At 31.2% G+C, this 19,303-nt stretch overlaps 1 protein-coding gene across 2 annotated transcripts in view; it reads right to left on the reverse strand.

Moving 5' to 3' along the window:
- LOC139481672 (metal cation symporter ZIP14-like) overlaps nt 1-19,303 on the reverse strand; it is a 50,462-nt gene that overhangs the window by 20,849 nt on the left and 10,310 nt on the right. The window contains exons 2-7 of one of the 2 annotated variants that reach the window (XM_071265128.1): nt 14,490-14,664; nt 10,804-10,973; nt 7,483-7,617; nt 5,333-5,380; nt 1,830-2,057; nt 871-1,069 (exon numbers count right to left, since the gene is read on the reverse strand). In XM_071265128.1, the coding sequence (XP_071121229.1) occupies nt 871-1,069; nt 1,830-2,057; nt 5,333-5,380; nt 7,483-7,617; nt 10,804-10,973; nt 14,490-14,664 (955 nt within the window). The remainder of the gene's footprint in view (nt 1-870; nt 1,070-1,829; nt 2,058-5,332; nt 5,381-7,482; nt 7,618-10,803; nt 10,974-14,489; nt 14,665-19,303) is intronic. The other variant, XM_071265129.1, reaches the window with a different exon arrangement.

Here is a 19,303-nt window from a genome sequence, read left to right on the forward strand (position 1 = left end):
ACCACATGCAAAAAAAGTCGTTTCTGTGAAAAAGCTTATCATCAAACGGTACATGTCTATAGGTATATTTTTTTCAGATTATCTAAGTAACCGCGTGCCGAAGAAAAAGCATGCTGTCGAATTATAGGACCGTCGGATTAGAAGATTGTTGAATTTTAGGTCCGACCACAGACATTTATTTGAGTTCAATAAAATTGCACCTGTTTTTTTTTTCTTCTCCGGATTAATGACATTTGATCCGGCAAGACATTTTATTTTTATAAATGAATGTGTTATAATAATCAATATATTTTAATCGATTTGTAACCTGGGTATTAACATTCATATATATTTTGTCCGGGTTAAAACGTATCAAATACCGTGAGTTATATTTTAGGACACCGGACACCTGGCCTAAAACACAATTATACTTTTAATAATTTTAATCTCCATTACATATCTAATTACTTTATTATTTATTCTGTAATTTACCGAGATCAAGTACGCTACACATTCTTGTGTTTACGTTAATTGCATGCGGTCTGAGAGATAGATGTGTATCTTGTTTACATTTTTTTCACGTTTGTAATGGCGATCGCTACTACCACGACGCCTAGGAGTCGCATCACAAACTAAGGCAGATAATTGGAAAAACCTGTCTATATTTAAAAGAGAATGTTAATAAAAACTACTTTGACTAGACGATGCTTGTCAAACGTGTATACTGACTGCAAATATTCAACCTGGAAAGTATATTGTGTATCAATATAAATTCAACACTCAAAATCCTCAACAAGCACATGAAAAAACCAGAGGCAAAGAACAGTGCTTATATTGCTGTTCTTCATCTAAAAGTCACAATGAGGTTATACTTTTAAATATTTATTTTACCTAGTTCATGAGGTAACTCTTCACAGAATACAGACACACATATACTGATCCCTGCCAATATGTTATCTGTAAATGCTGCTCCAATTGTTAAACCATCTATAAAATTATGTAAACCATCTCCAAATATGATCATCCATGCTACAGTAGCCACTTGCTTTTTCTCCTTTTTTTTTGGTCTTTTGGCATCACCATTTAGAAACTAAAATTTAAAGTTTTATAAATTACATATATAAATATAACACTTTAATTATCTGGTTTGTTTTCAATTTTTTATTGAGTTACTTTGTCTATAAAGAGTTTATGGTAGGTCTAGTATCATATACTACAAGTATGGGTCACTATGGACATTTCTTGAAAAGAGCGTACAAGTTCTTGGTTATGTCCACATGTTTTTGTTATATGCAATTTTATTTGTATCCATCTGATGAGTTAAGCCTTTTCAACTGATTTTTATAGTTTGTTCTTATGTTGTACTGTTACACCACTGTCCAAAGTTAAGTGGAGGGTTGGGATCCCGCTAACATGTTTAGCCATGCCACATTCTGCCTCCATGTGCCTGTCCCAAGTGGGAACCTGTAATTTAGTGGTTGTCGTTTGTAGATGTGTTACATATTTGGTTTTTCGTAAATGTTTTGGTATATTAATTAGGCCTTTAGTTTTTCGTTTGAATTGTTCTACATTTGTGATTTAAAGGCCTTTTATAGACAACTATGCGACCGTGACGTCATCAATGTTTTTTCAAGGTTTACTCGGTTTTGTAAATGGAATTTAGAATTAAATTTAATATAAGAAATGACTGTAAAACTTTTTCTGTCTATTCGAAATAACATAACAAATGTGGTGCACACTTTAAAATTATCCACTTCGCAGGTTATTCCATGTGCACCACATTTTTTATGTTATTTCTTCATAGACAGAAAAAATATTCCAGTCATTCTTTAATTCAACACTAAGCTTACCCCACGATTATTGGAACTGCGTTCATCTGTATCAAGTTTATCTTCTAGTGTGTCAAAACTTCCCATGCTAGGAGTTTTATCCTCTAATGGCCGAGTACTGGAAAATGATGATTCTGATTTACTCATATGGAGGTGTACTGGTAAATTATTTGTGTTTTTATATTTAGCGTTGACATTAACTGGAGTATTTTGTTTAATAGTTGGATACTGGTTCTCCTCTTCATTTGGCTGAAATAATAAAAAAAATATATAAATGTTTTTTGTAACGCAAGTTTTCTTTCTTAACAAACGAGTGCAATTACATTATAGTATATTAATGATTGACTTGATTTTGTATAGGTGTGATGGAGCAAACATTGGACCTTTGAATTTGAAAATAAAAAAAGTATTATAAATCTACCAAATACAATGCTTCAAATACCGTATTTGGGCATGTATAGTCCGCACTTTTTTTCCTTAAATATGTAGTTTGTACAAGGGGTGCGGATTATACACAACTATAGATTGTTTTTGAAATTTTATAAAAAAAAAAAAAAATTTTTTTTTTTTTTTTTTTTTGCATTAATAATGTATATTGGAGACGTTTATTATATTTATTTCATTTAATTCTTATTCTTTTATTCTTTTTTAACTTTTCTCTTCAAAATTGATTATTCAAAGTAAAGGTGTTACATCCTGCAAAGGTAATCAAGAGGGGTAATTAAGGATTAAGTATGGGTGTGTAGCAATTAAATAATGATGTCAAGTTTTGAAAGGTGTTACATATTATAATCCCAGGCAAAAAACAACATGATCAATGAAAAGATTATATAAGATTAAATAGTTTTAACATTTTGATTACAGCTAATTAATTTAGAGAAATGTTTGATCTCTTTTTTCTTTTGTTCCAAAATATTCAAATTATTTTTCTTATATTATATCAGCTTGGAGATACTTAGACAAATGTTGATTTTAACAGGGATCTTTTGATTAATAACTACTTTTATAAAATTATTTAATATTAATTACCTGATGAAAACGCTCTACCATTTCATTATTTTTCATGAAATAAATAAAACAATTTTTTTTTTTATAAAATACATTGAGAATAGGTCCCATTCAATGGATTTTTACACTGAACTAGGCTTTTATAAATAAAAAAAAAAAAAAAAAAAATGTAAAAAAAATGTAAAAAAAACTTTTTTTCTCGATTTTAAGGGGATGGAGAGGGGGTGCGGACTATACATAAATGCGTACTATACACGGCCGAATACGGTATTACAAGACAAGTATATCAAATACCAGTATATTCCTCTTTTTATTTTTTAAGGAGCTATTTCTTAAAAGATTAAGTCACTTTATTACAAAAGTAAAACTTGTAAAAAAAAATTATAAAAGAATGCTCAAGTAAATAAATAAGAATATAATAATTATAATTAGCTTGGAATAATTTTGAGAAGATGTGGAAGACATACAAATCACTCAAACAACTGAAAAGAGCATTCATTTTCCCCCCTTATTTCATAAAGTTGCAAATACCACCAACTTGGAACACAATTAATGTATAATGGATGGCATATTTAACCCATCTCTTTATATATATCTATAGAATATTGCAATTTTTTACAAACTGAAAGTGCAGCAAATGATGTCTGAAAAAGGGCATTTCAAAAGTTCTATTTCTCGTAAATTCAAATTGTCCAATTTTGAAGATTAAGTCTTTTTCAATCTGCACTTTCATACAAGGAAAGGATTCTAAAATGTTAATCTTGGAACATAATAACCTTAGGTGATGTAGTATATTATATAATATAAATTGATTTCACAGGCTTTAATATAATAAAAGATGACAAACAAGAGTTATATATTGTGTGTGGTTGTTCCACAACTGACTGAAATTAATCATATTTTTTAACCAACTATATACAATTCATTTCTGCCATCTGAGTTAATAAAAATCAGGATTTATGGTTCTAACTTAGCTAATTGCTATTCATAAATTGATGATTTTATTGACTCATCTTTTCCCTAGTCAATTAAGTATTATATTTTGGTTTCTCACGTCTACAGATCTGTTACACTGTGAAATGCAGAATCAATATAGAAAAAGCAAATAAACAAAATCAATGGTATAAGTGCCTAAAAACTGCATGAACAAACATAGACCACTTCAAACAACAGGATTAAGATAAGAATAGATAGAAGCCTGACGGTCACCTTGAATGAGGGAGTTGTTTGACGATGTCCTTGTAAACATCCATATTATGCCAAACAAAAAAGTATGTGTGCTCCCTTACCTACAGTCATTTTAATCCCCTACCCTTAAATTTTTTGACCATTTTCAATTATGCACTTTTAAAATTACAATGTTGCTCTCATACTAAAGGTAAACAATTAAAAACATTCCCTCCCTACATCATGTACATACTTTATTTTTTTAGCATGTAATAGTAAACACGCATACTTTTTTGTTTGGCCTTATATTACTTATTTGTCTGTAGAAACTGTGAAAATCAATGAAAGATCCTACCTCACCTATGCCTTTACCTTTTATCCTATAAATGGAAACTAACAACAGACATTTCAAATCTGTTTATTGAAAAGCTTTTCACTTTGTGTCATTAGTATGGGCAGGTCATTTTAAAGTCATAGCAGAAGAAGCTTCAATTTTACATCCTAAATAGTAATTCAATTAACAGGGTGCTTTTAATGTCCACATTTACGATTGGAGAACCTACCATTAACTTAAATGCTGCTTTTGTTTTCAACTATCAAAAACACAGGAAACAATTTTGTTAAGAACTTTTCTCCTGCTTTAATGTCTAACAATGTACTAATAAGTCACTTATGTGATGAGAAGAGAAAATCCATTTACAAGGAACTTAACATCCCACAAATCATGCACTAACATGTGATTAATAGTATAAAACACTGGTATAAGCAACTGTTTATAAAATGATGATGTTACAAAATAACTTTACCTTAAAAGTCAAACATTTGATTTGCTTATAGCATGTATAAAGTCCTTTTAAAAGTTACTTTATTTATTCTAGTGTTTATCAAATGTTTTCACGAATTTGCCAAAATTTAGATATAATGCATATGGATGAAAATCATGCAAGGACACCAAATGAGCCCTGAACCTTAATAAAAACACGTTTATTTATCCCCACTTGCTTTGTAACTTTGATTGTAGAGCCTTGTTCCCATATATTCTGTAAATTCACAAATTATTGGAATTTTTCAAGATAGGACCAAAATGTGAGATTTATTAATGAGATATCATCATATAAGTAGAAATACCATAGACTATGTTATGGTATATGGAAAACAGGTACAATCATTCAGACCTAAAATTCAAATAGTACTGTTCAATTTTTGTCCTGTGCAAGTTTGGTTGATTTATTTAAGAATGTCAAGCTTTTTCAAGTAAGTGCAGTACAAACCACATAAGTGATCCCTAGGTGTCGCCCTAGCTGGACACTGTCATGTGATATAAACATGTGATAATACGTATAAATTACCTCGTTTGGAACTCCATAATATTCATGTCCATGACTATGTGTTGGTGTCTGTATAAAAAGTTATAAAAGTGCATTTTAACTAAAGCTATATCATGCATAATACAAAACATTGAATACATTTTGGGTTAGCAAAGGAGTCTGGGAAAAATACTGAAGGCATTGAATGTTGTCAAAAAAGTTGCAGTAATATTTTGAATTCTAAAGCATTTTCGTAACTTATTTCATAAATTCAGTTGGTATGTGGGTACATGCTAACAACCAAATTTTTTTCATTTCTTTTTTTTTAACAAATTTCTGGTCAGCTTGATAACAACAATGCAATAAGTACAATACAAATTTATAAATCTATGTGCAAGGAAAACTTAAAATACAAATAGGTATACAACTGCAATAAAAGAGCAGCCAAACACACAGGTTCACAAAAACAGACATTTAAAGATCACCATAAATGCTCTTCATAAATCATATCATCACTGGGCTTCTTAAATGTTGTATATTACAAATTTTTCAAGAAAAAAATATCTCACAAACAGGCTATGAAAAATTTGGCAAAATGCATGCTTCCAAAATGTCGTATATGAGCTTGAACATTTTTGTAAATAGCAGTGAAATAAAAACTTTGACACTTCTGGATTATCCAAGAACTTACATTATTTTCACAGAAATGAAGAAATGTACAATTATTTTTTTCCCAAAGCCATTCTACAACGATTTTCAAGTTTACAACATTTCACTGTATGCTATTTTGTGATACCAAAGATCCCCTCCCGCCCAGACCATTGGTGTCAAAAAGTACTTTTAGCCAAAAAAGTCATATACGACATTTTAGAAGCCAAGCGACGATATAGCAATACACTCAAAACTACTTTAAACATCACATCTTTTACCAATGTTTAGATGAAAACCTGTTGGATTTTCAGGTAATCCATTCCTTCTGCTGTGATGAAACCTTTGCATTATAAACCTCAATCAAAAGGTAACCACCCATATAAAGTTAATTGGTACTCAGAGATTGACCTTTATATACACGGTTGATAATTTTTATAATTAGGAAAATTTAGAGCTTTTAAAACATATTTTATGGATACTTGTCCCTGTTGTTGAAGACTTTATGTCACCCTATTAATTTCTTCTGGTTATTTCTGAAGTTGGGTTGCTGTGACATTGCTGTTTACCCCCACATCTCCATTTATTCATATTGTCGTAGTTTAAATATATATTTTATTGTTCAGAATCAAAACAACTCACTAATGTTGCCTCTTCTCCGTATATATCTCATGAAAATAAGCACAATAAGCATTTCTATTGTGTTGTTTCTTTTAAAAATAGTAAACAACATCAACAAATGTCACAGAAAATATCCAAAATTGTCTTGATTGTGCATATATAGTGTGCCAAAATATATGGCAAAGAAGTAACAAATTTTTAAATTCTTTACTAAGTAAACTGTTCTAAACTTTCTTTCTCCAGATTCAATTATTCAATACAAGCAATGGTAGTACAACTATCACATTTAAGGGGGGATTAATTACAAGGTAGTATATAAAGTATTAATTGATGTAAAAATAAGAAGAGTGAAAATAGAACTGCAGTTTATAATATTCCAGGTTTTCAATATAAGCTACTGAGACTAGTGACTTCCTCTTCCCTAGCAATCATATAAGAACAGTCTTTTTTGAGTGAAAATAACTTTATGAAATTACTATGGTACAGTTTCAATTGAAAAAAAAATTTAGCTGAATGATAATGTGTTAATGAAACAAGTTCAAGCTCAAATAGGTTTGTTGTGTAAGACATATAGGTGTCATGAACTTCAAATCTGCTAAGTACAATACTTTCCTGAGGAAAATTTTTACCATAGAACATATTTTATATTGTTTTCAAAAAATTAAAATTTTTCTTTAAGATAAAATGATTTAAAATAAGATTGTTGTTTAAATATTCAAAACTCATCCAATAAATTACATACAGATTTTGTGTTAAAACTGCATTTCTACTACCCCTCATATGAACTTTATTAGTCGAAAAGTCATATTCAAAAATAATTTTAAACACCAATTCCTTTTAAAGCTCTAAACAATACATTAAATTCATGCAATGTTAGGGATATACTTATATACATATACTAATATACATGTGCATGGTATTACCTGTTTAATTTTCAGAAATATTTTCAAAAATCTTTCAATGAGGAAAAACAAATAAACTCCAGCAATTACAGTAGCAGTTTTGACTATATAGTTGTCTCTGATCTCGTGGTCCTCTGTATACATAAGTCCTAATGCCTACAATGTGAAGTCAAAATATGTTAGGAAATTGTAAATAATTGATTGTTGATGTTTTATCGCCACCTTTAAGCGCCACTTTTGGGCTATTTTGTGGCAGCCAGTTTTTAATGGTGGAGAAAGCCAGAGTGCCTTGATAAAATCATCGACCTTCGATAGGAAAACTGACAATCTTAGTCAATTAAGATTGGAGTCAAGTGCACCAGCACAGGCGGGGTTTGAACTCAGTGTTGACTGGTAGTAGAACTACTTATAACTCTTGGCCAGCGAGGCCCCGAAACCATAAGTGATAATCCTCCTTTATCTTGGCCAGCGAGGCCCCAAAACCATAAGTGATAATCCTCCTTTAAAGTTTTATGTTGCTGCATTCAGTTTGTATATCAATAATGTCAGGAATATCATTGCAACCTTCTTGGAAATAATTGCAAAGTTTTTTCATTAAAGGGCAATAACTCCAATAAGGAGTTGAATGAAAATATTTGCTATGTTGATTTTTGTAGATCTTGTATTGCTCGTCATTTTTGCTATTTCAAGTGTGTCGACCTTTTATAATTTTCAAGATAATATGCAAAAAATACATACATTATAAAATTGAGAATGGAAATGGGGAATGTGTCAAAGAGACAACAACCCGACCAAATAAAAAAAACAGCAGAGGGTCACCAACAGGTCTTCAATGTAGCGAGAAATTCCCGCACCCGGAGGCGTCCTTCAGCTGGCCCCTAAACAAATATATACTAGTCCAGTGATAATGAACGCCATACTAATTTCCAAATTGTACACAAGAAACTAAAATTAAAATAATACAAGGCTAACAAAGGCCAGAGGCTCCTGACTTGGGACAGGCGCAAAAGTGCATAACAATACGCACATTAAAATTCAGTTCAAGAGAAGTCCGAGTCTGATGTCAGAAGATGTAACCAAAGAAAATAAACAAAATGACAATAATACATAAATAACAACAGACTACTAGCAGTTAACTGACATGCCAGCTCCAGACTTCAATTAAACTGACTGAAAGATTATGATTTCATCATATGAACATCAGGCACAATCCTTCCCATTAGGGGTTTAGTATCATACCATCATAACATATATGAGAAGAACATAACCTGTGTCATGCCAACAACTGTTTTTAGAATAAATGTGTTTAGTTCCGATGCAAAGACCTTATCAGTGACTCAATATTAACGCCAAAATATGCAATCTTTAATGACTTGACAACAGTATCATAATTATATCCCTTCTCAATAAGTCTATTCAAAGGTTTTGTAAGTTTCTGAGGTGAATACTGACACCTTTGTGCTTTATAAAGAATATTTCCGTAAAAAATTGGATGTGAAATACCTGAGCGTATTAGAAGTCTGCATGTTGAGCTATATTTACAAATGATGTCTTTATACCGATGATAAAATTTAGTAAATGTTTTGACTAGTTTGTGATATCGAAAACCCTGGTGTAATAATTTTTCAGTAATACATAAATTTCTCTCATTAAAATCTAAAACATTGTTACATACACGAGCGAATCGTACAAGTTGAGATATATAAACACCGTAAGATGGTGACAAGGGAACGTCACCATCTAAAAACGGATAATTAACAATAGGAAATGAAAAATCATCCCTTTTATCATAAATTTTAGTATTCAGCTTTCCATTAGTGATATAGATATCAAGATCGAGAAAAGGGCAGTGGTCATTGTTAGTATTAGCTTTATTTAAAGTAAGTTCAACAGGATAAATTTCATTAATATACATACTGAAGTCGTCATTATTGAGAGCCAAAATATCATCCAAATATCTAAAAGTATTATTAAATTTGTTTATCAGATGTTGTTTCGATGGGTCTTTGTATATGCCAAATTTGTTATATAATTTTTTCATTGATTTAGTATACCAGTAGGTAAGAGTAATAAACAAAATATTACAGACAAATGAATGGAACAGTAAACAGATGGACACAACGTTACAATATTCCTTAGTTCACTAAACTTTGTATTTTTGAAATGAAAAATGTTCATTGTATATGCTGTTGACACAAGGCAAACATGTCTATAAATTTTAAAGAAACACATGTTAGCAATATTTCATTTATATATTAAATGTTATATCTTTTTAAATTATAACAGCTGTGGTCTACAAAAACATTTAAGTGTCATTAAGCCAACAGTATAAATGAATTATAATTTGTGATTACATATGCCATGCTTGTGGTCTTGTATGATTTGTAAAACATTTATCTATAGTATCCTAAAATAGACATAAAAGATTATAATATTGGTTTCACATACAAGACAAAAAAAATGTGATTGGTAGCTTTTATAAAGCTCAGTGATATCCTTTTGTTGGTGACTTATTTTTAAAATATCATTCCATATACTTTGTTGAATATATATATATATTACATTAACTAACAAATCAAAAATAAATTGGCATCCTTTGAATGATAATGACTCCATATCATCACTATTTTACCAAATTGTCGTTTAATCTTGCTGACTGATAATTTCCTTTCTCAGCCGAGTCAAGTGATATGAAAAATTGTCACTAGAAACTAAGGGGGCATGTGGCTTTGCTAATGAAATCACCATGCCATAGGTAAAATAGCCATAAACAGATTAACTTTGGCCATCTCAAATGAATAGCTTTTCTCACTTTCGCCGTACTGGCTCAGGCGAGAAAATTTATCTCATAGAGATAAAAGTGATAATCTATAAATACGTAAGATAATTGAAATTATGGATTTCCAAGTCCTTCATTTTTTCGAAATTAAAATTTGGTAAACACTTATTGCAGCACAATCTGTTAATCTATTATGTAAAGAATGTAGAATGCTGGAGCACATGAGATGTCCACCATTTCTGTGGGGTTCATGTTGCTTAGTCTTTAATTTTCTATGTGGTGTATTGAAGACTGTTGTTTGTTCATTTTTCTCTTTTCTTTTTCAACAATTTTATTATCTGGTTTTCTTTGAGATGTGATTTTTGATTTTTTGGTCTACTCTTCCTCATATTTAATTTCTGTAAATTCAACAAAATTTAATCATCTTGATAATCTTAGCATTTATTTGTTCATAAGTATGTCTTGTTTTACTTAAACCATCAATTTCAATTTCTGATACTGCATATTTTTCTCTATTTGACTTCATCTCCAACATCCACCTTGTAAGTATGTCGAGTACCTACCTCAGGTATTAAGACCAAAAGTGCATTGGCAGCCAAACTCCCTACAGCTAAGCCCACCATGAAAATAAGTACTTTCTGGTAAAATGTCTTCTTCATACATGGTAATACAACAGCTCCAGATAACGAGCATATATTTATAATGGTCACAAACAGGAACCCAAATCCCCAAACTGCAAGATAAAAATACAAATTGTTATTTTATCATAATATAACTAATGGTAACTAATGGTAATTACACAACTGCAAAACAAAATAATTCTATTTTACAATAAACTGTTTCCAATAGCAACAAATTTCAATATCTAGTATTTTGATTGATTAAGTATAATATGTTTAAGATCAGAGGTTTATTTTTTAAAACAAATGATCTGAAATCAGATTTTAGTATCATTTCTATAATTCCTAATAAACATTTCCACTGGACATCACAAGGGCAATCAATCAAACTTATCAACAGCTAGCTACAAAAATATATAAGAATAATTAGCATGATGAGATGAGGTATGATTGCAAATAAGACAGCTAGCCACCAAAGTGACTTTTCCCCCCTCAGAAATGGTTAAGTAAAAATTTAGCTACTAGCACTTAAGTAGAAATATTTGTTGACCATAAAGTCTATACTTGTAAATTTGTGTTATTACATTGCCTCAAAGACTTTTTTTTAACCTAAAATCCCCTTTTTAATCATAGATAGATACAGTTATATCTGAACTTCATTCCAAGTAATTGGTGGTACTTGGAAGATATAACCCTCTGATCTATGAACCTGTCATGTTGTACACAAGAGATATTTCTAAATGTTTTCTTGCGATCTTAGGCCATTAATTAACTTTAAGTACAACAGGTACATTTACCTCTAAATATTCCTATAATTCAATGTATTGGCCTGTGGGTGCTACAAACAGTTTCATATAGAGAAATAGTGAGATCTCTTTTAGCGAGAAGAGACTGTATGGCTGTAAAACCCTTTTTATTAACATAAATGGTGAAAAAGTATCATGTTTTAAGTTTTATCTCTCATCACTCCTGTTTTCTGATATGTCATGTGGGAGATCTAACGAAACCCGCTTTGGGGTCACATGTGAGTGAACTGAAGTTCAGAATTTAGATTGAGGTTCAAGCTGCCTCAAATGAATGAATTTGAATAAGTTTAGAAAACTTCAAACAGTATGATGCATTTTGATTTAAGTAAACATCAAGCATGTCAAGAAACATGAATAACGGTCCTCAACATCACAAAACCTGAAGGAATTGATACAGGTAAACAACAATCTGATTTATGACAAATAACAAGTTAACTGAAAAACTTATATGACAAATTGTAATTAATGACACCGCTGAACTGCAGGCTTCTGGCGTAGTACAGGGTGCAATCAACAGTTTGTATATCATATGAAGTTATAAAAGGACATAACTGAAAATTGGCAAAAGTGATGCTAGAAATGAAAGCTGAGCCTGAACCCACTGAAGTGTTCACTCCAGAAACTGTCAATAATTTAGATAACCTTAACGTAGAAGAGAAAATAATTGTCTGTTGTCCACTTGCATCACTTATGAACGACCAAGTAAAGCGTCTAGAAACTGTACCTGGATTGAAGTCTGCCTTTAAAGGTATTATAACATATGCTACATGTACATGTATCAAGTTTTAATATTAACTCACTGAAAAAGTTTTATCAATCGGATTCTACATCAAGCGTCTCTTGTTTCCCCAAAAGCCTGGTTTAGTTTTCGCAATCTATCAGTATTACTAAGTTGTAAAATGTGGATTATGGCAAATAAATGAAACTTCAGTAAATCAACAGCGCCTAAAACTAAAAAGCCAGAGTTGGGAACTACAATCATGACAATGTAACCATACAGATACAGATATGGCTAGTAATAGTATAGACTAGATGTTCATGTATAGACAAACCGAAGATGTGGTATGATTGCCAATGAGACAATTCTCCACAAGACTATCAACAGACCAAACGACACAGAAATTAACAACTATTGGTTACGCTTCAACTTACCATCTATATAGGGCCTTCAACCATGTCTATGACCAAAGCCCATATATATACCATAGTCAACTATAAAAGGCCCAAAATGGCAAGTGTAAAACGATTACAAACAGAAAAACTAACAACCTAATTTATGTACAAACATGACAAATAAATGAACAAAAACAAATATGTAATGATAATTATATTAGACATGTAACCCAGCTGATGTAAGTGGGATCCCAACCCAATGATCTGAGAGTACTCGCAGTAACTGACAGTTCAAAGCCACTTAAAACTATAGTTCATATAAGAAATAAGATGAGCTATATGTTATTATGTAGTATGATTGCCAGATCAGTGAGACAACTCTCCACCAAAAACCAAATGACATGCAAGTTAACAATGATCGACAACACACCTTCAATAATGATCAAAACCAATAGGCAATACTACCATGACTACATTGCTACATGTAGCTTTAAAGTCCCTGAAATTAAATGTACATTTTAACAAGTGAAAAAGAATTCAAATTCAGAAAAACTTATCGTGTGATTACATGTACATGTACATTGTACAAAAGAAATAAACAAAAAACGAATGATTATATTCATCACACAAATGTTTAAATGATTACGCCATGTCATGCTCATGATGTTTAAATATAGATTTCTTGTGTGGATTTTATATATTTCTTTTGTGGGAAATTAAAAAGAATTCAAAAATAGTTTTTCCTTTCTCAATTTTGCAGGCAACTCTGAAGAAGGTGATCAACAGATAAAAAACGGATCAATTGACGTCATATTTGCATCTCCTGAGACACTGGTTGGCAATCCTTATTGGAGGTCACAACTCCAACAGCTTTCAGTAGGGTTGATAGTTCTAGATGAATTTCATACCATAACAACATGGTAATTGTTATATGTCATTTGCTACAAAACCTTATTCTCAAACAGTGGGGGGAGGGGGGGATACTTCCTATATACTGCTGGAATAGGTAACCTTTCAAGCTTCAAAATAGGTCTAGGCAAATATTGGTAATATATATATGACTAGGTTAATAAAGTTTCCATAACTTCTTGGTCTTCTTATTCATCATGAAAAGCAACAAGAGCTAAATAATACAATGCATATGCACATGTAGACCATGGCTTCCAAAACCGTCATATATATATCGGACATTTACATTTTTTACCCGACATTGTCCGCTTGCATGGGATAAGCATGATAAGCATGGAGTACTGGATATCTTCTTTTTAGTGTTCAAGGCTTTCCTAAGAGACAGTCATTTTAACATAATTTGCAATGTTTTTGACCCAACCTATTGCCTTTAACAGCCACACATTTCGGTTCTCAAAATATTGAAACAGATTAAAATTTTCCTATTCTAACATTTTCATCTATTAACACAATAATTGACTAGAAAAATTGCATAATCTAAAAATTAGTGCATTGATACCGTTTAATAAATTCAATTACGTATACAAAGTGATATTGCTATTAAATTTTGTCATTGGTTTCATTGAGACAACTTTGATCATGTTGTTCAAAGAATGTGGGAAAAAAGGGTTGTCAATTAATCTGTTACCATAGGATGATAGGTTCAAGCAATCTAATTAAAAACTGATCTCTCATCTCTCCTGTTTTCTGATTCAATGATACATATATTTTAAAATATTTTCATAATCTTCATTTGCTCACCTTGTCCTGATGGGGCCTCAACTTTATGAACCTGTTCTGCTTTCTTATGCAACACCCCCTGACATGACGTCTTGTGGAACAACAAAGCAGGAGCAATGTTGTTGACATCTTCCAATGTTAATGGTTTGTTCAAAGGAATGGAGTGAAGTTTTAATACTTCTTCTATGGAAACACACTGTAAAATACACAAAATTATTTCCTATACGAATAATTTCATATCACTGATACATTATAGTAACACTAATTTTACACACATATATGTGTATAAAGAAGTTTTACCTGAGCATTGATGAGATCAAAAGGATAGTATAAAATATTCAATAAAAGTTTTTATTATTTTTGGAGACAAATGTCATGAATGTCAGGATTCTAAAGGATTTTTTTAGAATGGGCACAAATTAAAGAGCAGTAAAAAAAAAGTCTTGTAAGCAATAACAACCAGATGCTCCGCAGGGCACAGCTTTATACGACCGCAGAGGTTGAACCCTGAACGGTTGGGGCAAGTATGGACACAACATTCAAGCTGGATACAGCTCTAAATTTGGAATGTGATTAAATAGTTGACACAGCATAGGTTTCTGACACAGAATGAATGTGGTCTAATGAACTTAAAATATTTTATTTGCCTTTGAGCAATTCACTATGCTGTTGAATATTAATCCTCTCAAAAAAATGTTTGAAGAAATTTTTTTTTTATTTATGAAATCTGAAATGAGAAAAATTTAACCCCCCCCCCCCCCCCATTTTTTTTCACATCCCCCTTTCCCTTTTTCCAAAACTGATCTCAATTTAAATTTCTAATGGAGTTTGCAACAATAACTACTCATTTAAATACATCATAAAATATTAAAATGTAACAAAAGGTGCTTGTTATCACTGAATGGTAAAGATTGTTTTAATTTATCAGTTGGTAGTAAAAGTGAATATACATTGTATATTGTATAAAACAATGATTTAAGTTGACTCAACTACTATTCTGGACAAAGAAAGATAACTCCAATCAATTGAAAATGTCTTGCTATTGCACAATATTGTTCCATTAGATATTTCTGGCTATTGCGCAATACTGTGCAATTGAAAATATTTGCTATTGCACAATACTGTGCAATTGAAGATTTCTTTCTATTGCGCAATACTGAGCAATTGAAAATTTCTTGCTATTGCACAATACTGTACAATTGAAGATTTCTTGCTTTTGCTGAATACTGTGCAATTGAAAATTTCTTGCTATTGCACAATACTTAATATAATAATTTTGGATCCTGATTTGAACCAACTTGAAAACTGGGCCCATAAACAAAAATCTAAGTACATGTTTAGATTCAGCATATCAAAAAAGCCCAAGAATTCAATTTTTGTTTAAATCATATTTAGCTTAATTTTGGACCCTTTGGACTTTAATGTAGACCAATTTGAAAACGGGACCAAAAATTAAGAATCTACATACATAGTTAGATTTGGCATATCAAAGAACCCCAATTATTCAATTTTTGATGAAATCAAACAAAGTTCAATTTTGGACCCTTTGGGCCCCTTATTCCTAAACTGTTGGGACCAAAACTCCCAAAATCAAACCCAACCTTCCTTTTATGGTCATAAACCTTGTGTTTAAATTTCATAGATTTCTATTTACTTATACTTAAGTTATGGTGTGAAAACCAAGAATAATGCTTATTAGGCCCCTTTTTGGCCCCTAATTCCTAAACTGTTGGAACCAAAACTCCCAAAATCAATCCCAACCTTCATTTTGTGGTCATAAACCTTGTGTCAAAATTTCATTGATTTCTATTCACTTTTACTTAAGTTAGAGTGCGAAAACTGAAAGTATTCGGACAATGACGACGACGTCAACGTGATAGCAATATACGACGAAAAATTAAAATTTTTGCGGTCGTATAAAAACAGCTGTGTAAATTTAAACTGTTAATATTCATAACAGTCATTCCTAAGGTTGATCAGACATACATGGTTTTGGTCCAGTAAAATGTCGTCAATTACTGGACCAAAAGACCTGCAATGAAGTAAAAAAAATATTGAAAAGATCCTATATATAAATCAACATAAAACAAGAGGCTGTCACAACGACAGCAAACCGGATTTATTAACATTTATTTGTGTCCTGGCAATATCACAAGAACCATTACTGATGAATGGTGAAAGTGAAAATCGTCAATATCAAATTTGACCTCCATTTTGTCATCAGTATCAACATATTAAAATTTGAAAAGCTTAGATTGAAAGGTTCATGAGTAAATGCAACAACGTGAATGGAAACGCCATTTTACGATCTTTCAAGAACCATAACTCCTGAACGGTAAAAGCCAAAATTGTCATTATTGAACTTGACCTCTATTTTGTCATCAGTAACATCATATTAAAATTTCAAAAGCTTTGGTTCAATGGTTCATGAGAAAATGCACGGACACGACGGGAAACACCATTTTTCAATCTTTCAAGAACCATAACTGCTTAACGGTAAAAGTCAAAATCGTCATTATTGAACTTGACCTCCATTTTGTCATCAGTAACAACATATTAAAATTTGGGAAGCTTTGATAGAACTGTTCATGCGTAAATGCACAAACACGACTGGAAACTCCATTTTTCAATCTTTCAAGAACCATAACTCCTGAACGGTAAAAGTCAAAATCGCCATTATTGAACTTGACCTCCATATAGTTGTCAGTAATAACATATTAAAATTTTAAAAGCTTTGGTTGAACGGTTCATGAGTTAATGCACGGACAACATTTGATTATCGCCCGCCCACCCGCCCGACCGCCCGCCGTACATCCCCAAATCAATAACCGACATTTTTGTCACAAAAATCCGGTTAATGAGCCATGTTGGTTATTGTTTGAACCCTTTAATTATGGCATTTGTTCTCAATATGTACCTTAAGGATTACATAACACTGGGTAATAACTATCATAATTCATTATTCTCTCTTAATTAATACCATCAGTTCATAGAATTATGATGCAATTTAATAGGATTTTAATAACCATGATAACATGTATTACAAATTATCAAAAGTACTGCCTGCATTGTTTTATAGTACATGTACATTGTAGTAGAAGCATAGTTGATGTGCATGCAGTATTATTAGCATAGATTTTTTAGACAATATTTACCATATGATATGGTCCTAAAAGAAAAATACATCCTAAATACTGACAATAAAGTTCTAACTTACTATGTAAAAAAAAAACAAACATGAAGAAGCATTTAATAATATGAAATTGGTATTTATTATTGGCTGTTTATATAGTTAAATGTCATTCCGTTATCAGTCGCCCATGCCTTGTTAGACTTTAAGATGGAAGGGATTCTCAAGGGAGCTAATTATAACTTAAGTCTAAGCTCAAAGACATCTTTTTAGGATTGTTAACTTAAAACTGGTTGATAATAGCACTAATATGTCTAAAACACTTTATTGGTGTAAAGTGCATATAGTGAAATATTTTTTTATAAACCTACTTAATGTCTTAAATATAGATAGTGAAACATAATTTACATCTATTTGTCCAGAATAAGTTTGAAATATTTGCCACTGAACAACTTTGGTCTTAACTTCATGCTTTACCAAATTTCTAAATTATACATATTAGTCATATACTTTTTATGTAAAATCTCTAACTCTGTTATAAGACTGATATACACATGATATATGACATGTATTACTGAATAGGAAGTAACATCATGAACATTGTTTGAAATTGAGGATAATTACTAAGACAATAATCTATGATTGGTACCAATAGAAAAAACACAAGACATTAAAAAATATCACAAATACCACAAAAAGAAAAAAAAACAATAACAACATAAACCCCTTTAAACTAAGGTTAGATCAACAGACACTTCACACATATAATAAACATGCTTTAAACATACATGTGTTGTACATGTGTATGTACAAGTGTACCATAACCTCTCTTTAGAGTGAAAGGGGGGTATACATATGATGCAATGATAAATTTAATGATCTCCTTTTTGTTTATTTCAGAAAATACCTAACATGCCTAAGGTGAACGAAAACAAACACTGACAAAAAACAATTTTCTTGTGTGTAATAAATACTATTCAAAAACAATGTCGGCCAAAAACAAATTGATAAAATCTTGTTGAACACAGATTTTTCATATATCCCTTCAGCTTTATCAGCAAGGGATAATGTATCAATAACATCCTTTTGGAGTTTCAGTTACATGTACTTAGCAGGAAGAACCGTTGAACTCAATATACATTTTGTACATGAAGTATTCACTTTACAAACAATAGGATAACTATAAACAAATGTATGTTTTACATGGATATATAAGAAAATGTGGTATGAGTGACAATGAGACAACTCTCCATCCAAGTCACACTTAGTAAAAGTAAACCGTTATAAGTGAAAATACTGTCTTCAACACCTATCAGCAAGCTATAAGGGTCCCAAAAAATGACTAGTGTAAAACCATTTAAATGTGAAAATCAATTGTTTAATCTATAAAAAAAAAAACATGAGAAACAAGAAACACTTATGAACCACATCAACAACTGACTACCACTGAACATCAGGTTGCTTACTTATGACATATATGCAAACAAATGCAGCATATTCATGATATTCAAATGTTTTAATGGGTACCAACCTTCAACCTTTCAAACAAATTAAAAAAAAGTAATATATCATAACATAGATGTTTTGTAGAAAGAAACACTATAAAATATCAATTGAAATGGCTCAACTGAATCAAATATGGCATACAAATGTATCAACACAAATGAATGTCTACATGTCCGGGTGTACATGGTTTAGGAGTTTC

Source organism: Mytilus edulis, chromosome 7, assembly GCF_963676685.1.
Source record: "Mytilus edulis chromosome 7, xbMytEdul2.2, whole genome shotgun sequence".
NCBI lineage: Eukaryota > Metazoa > Mollusca > Bivalvia > Mytilida > Mytilidae > Mytilus > Mytilus edulis.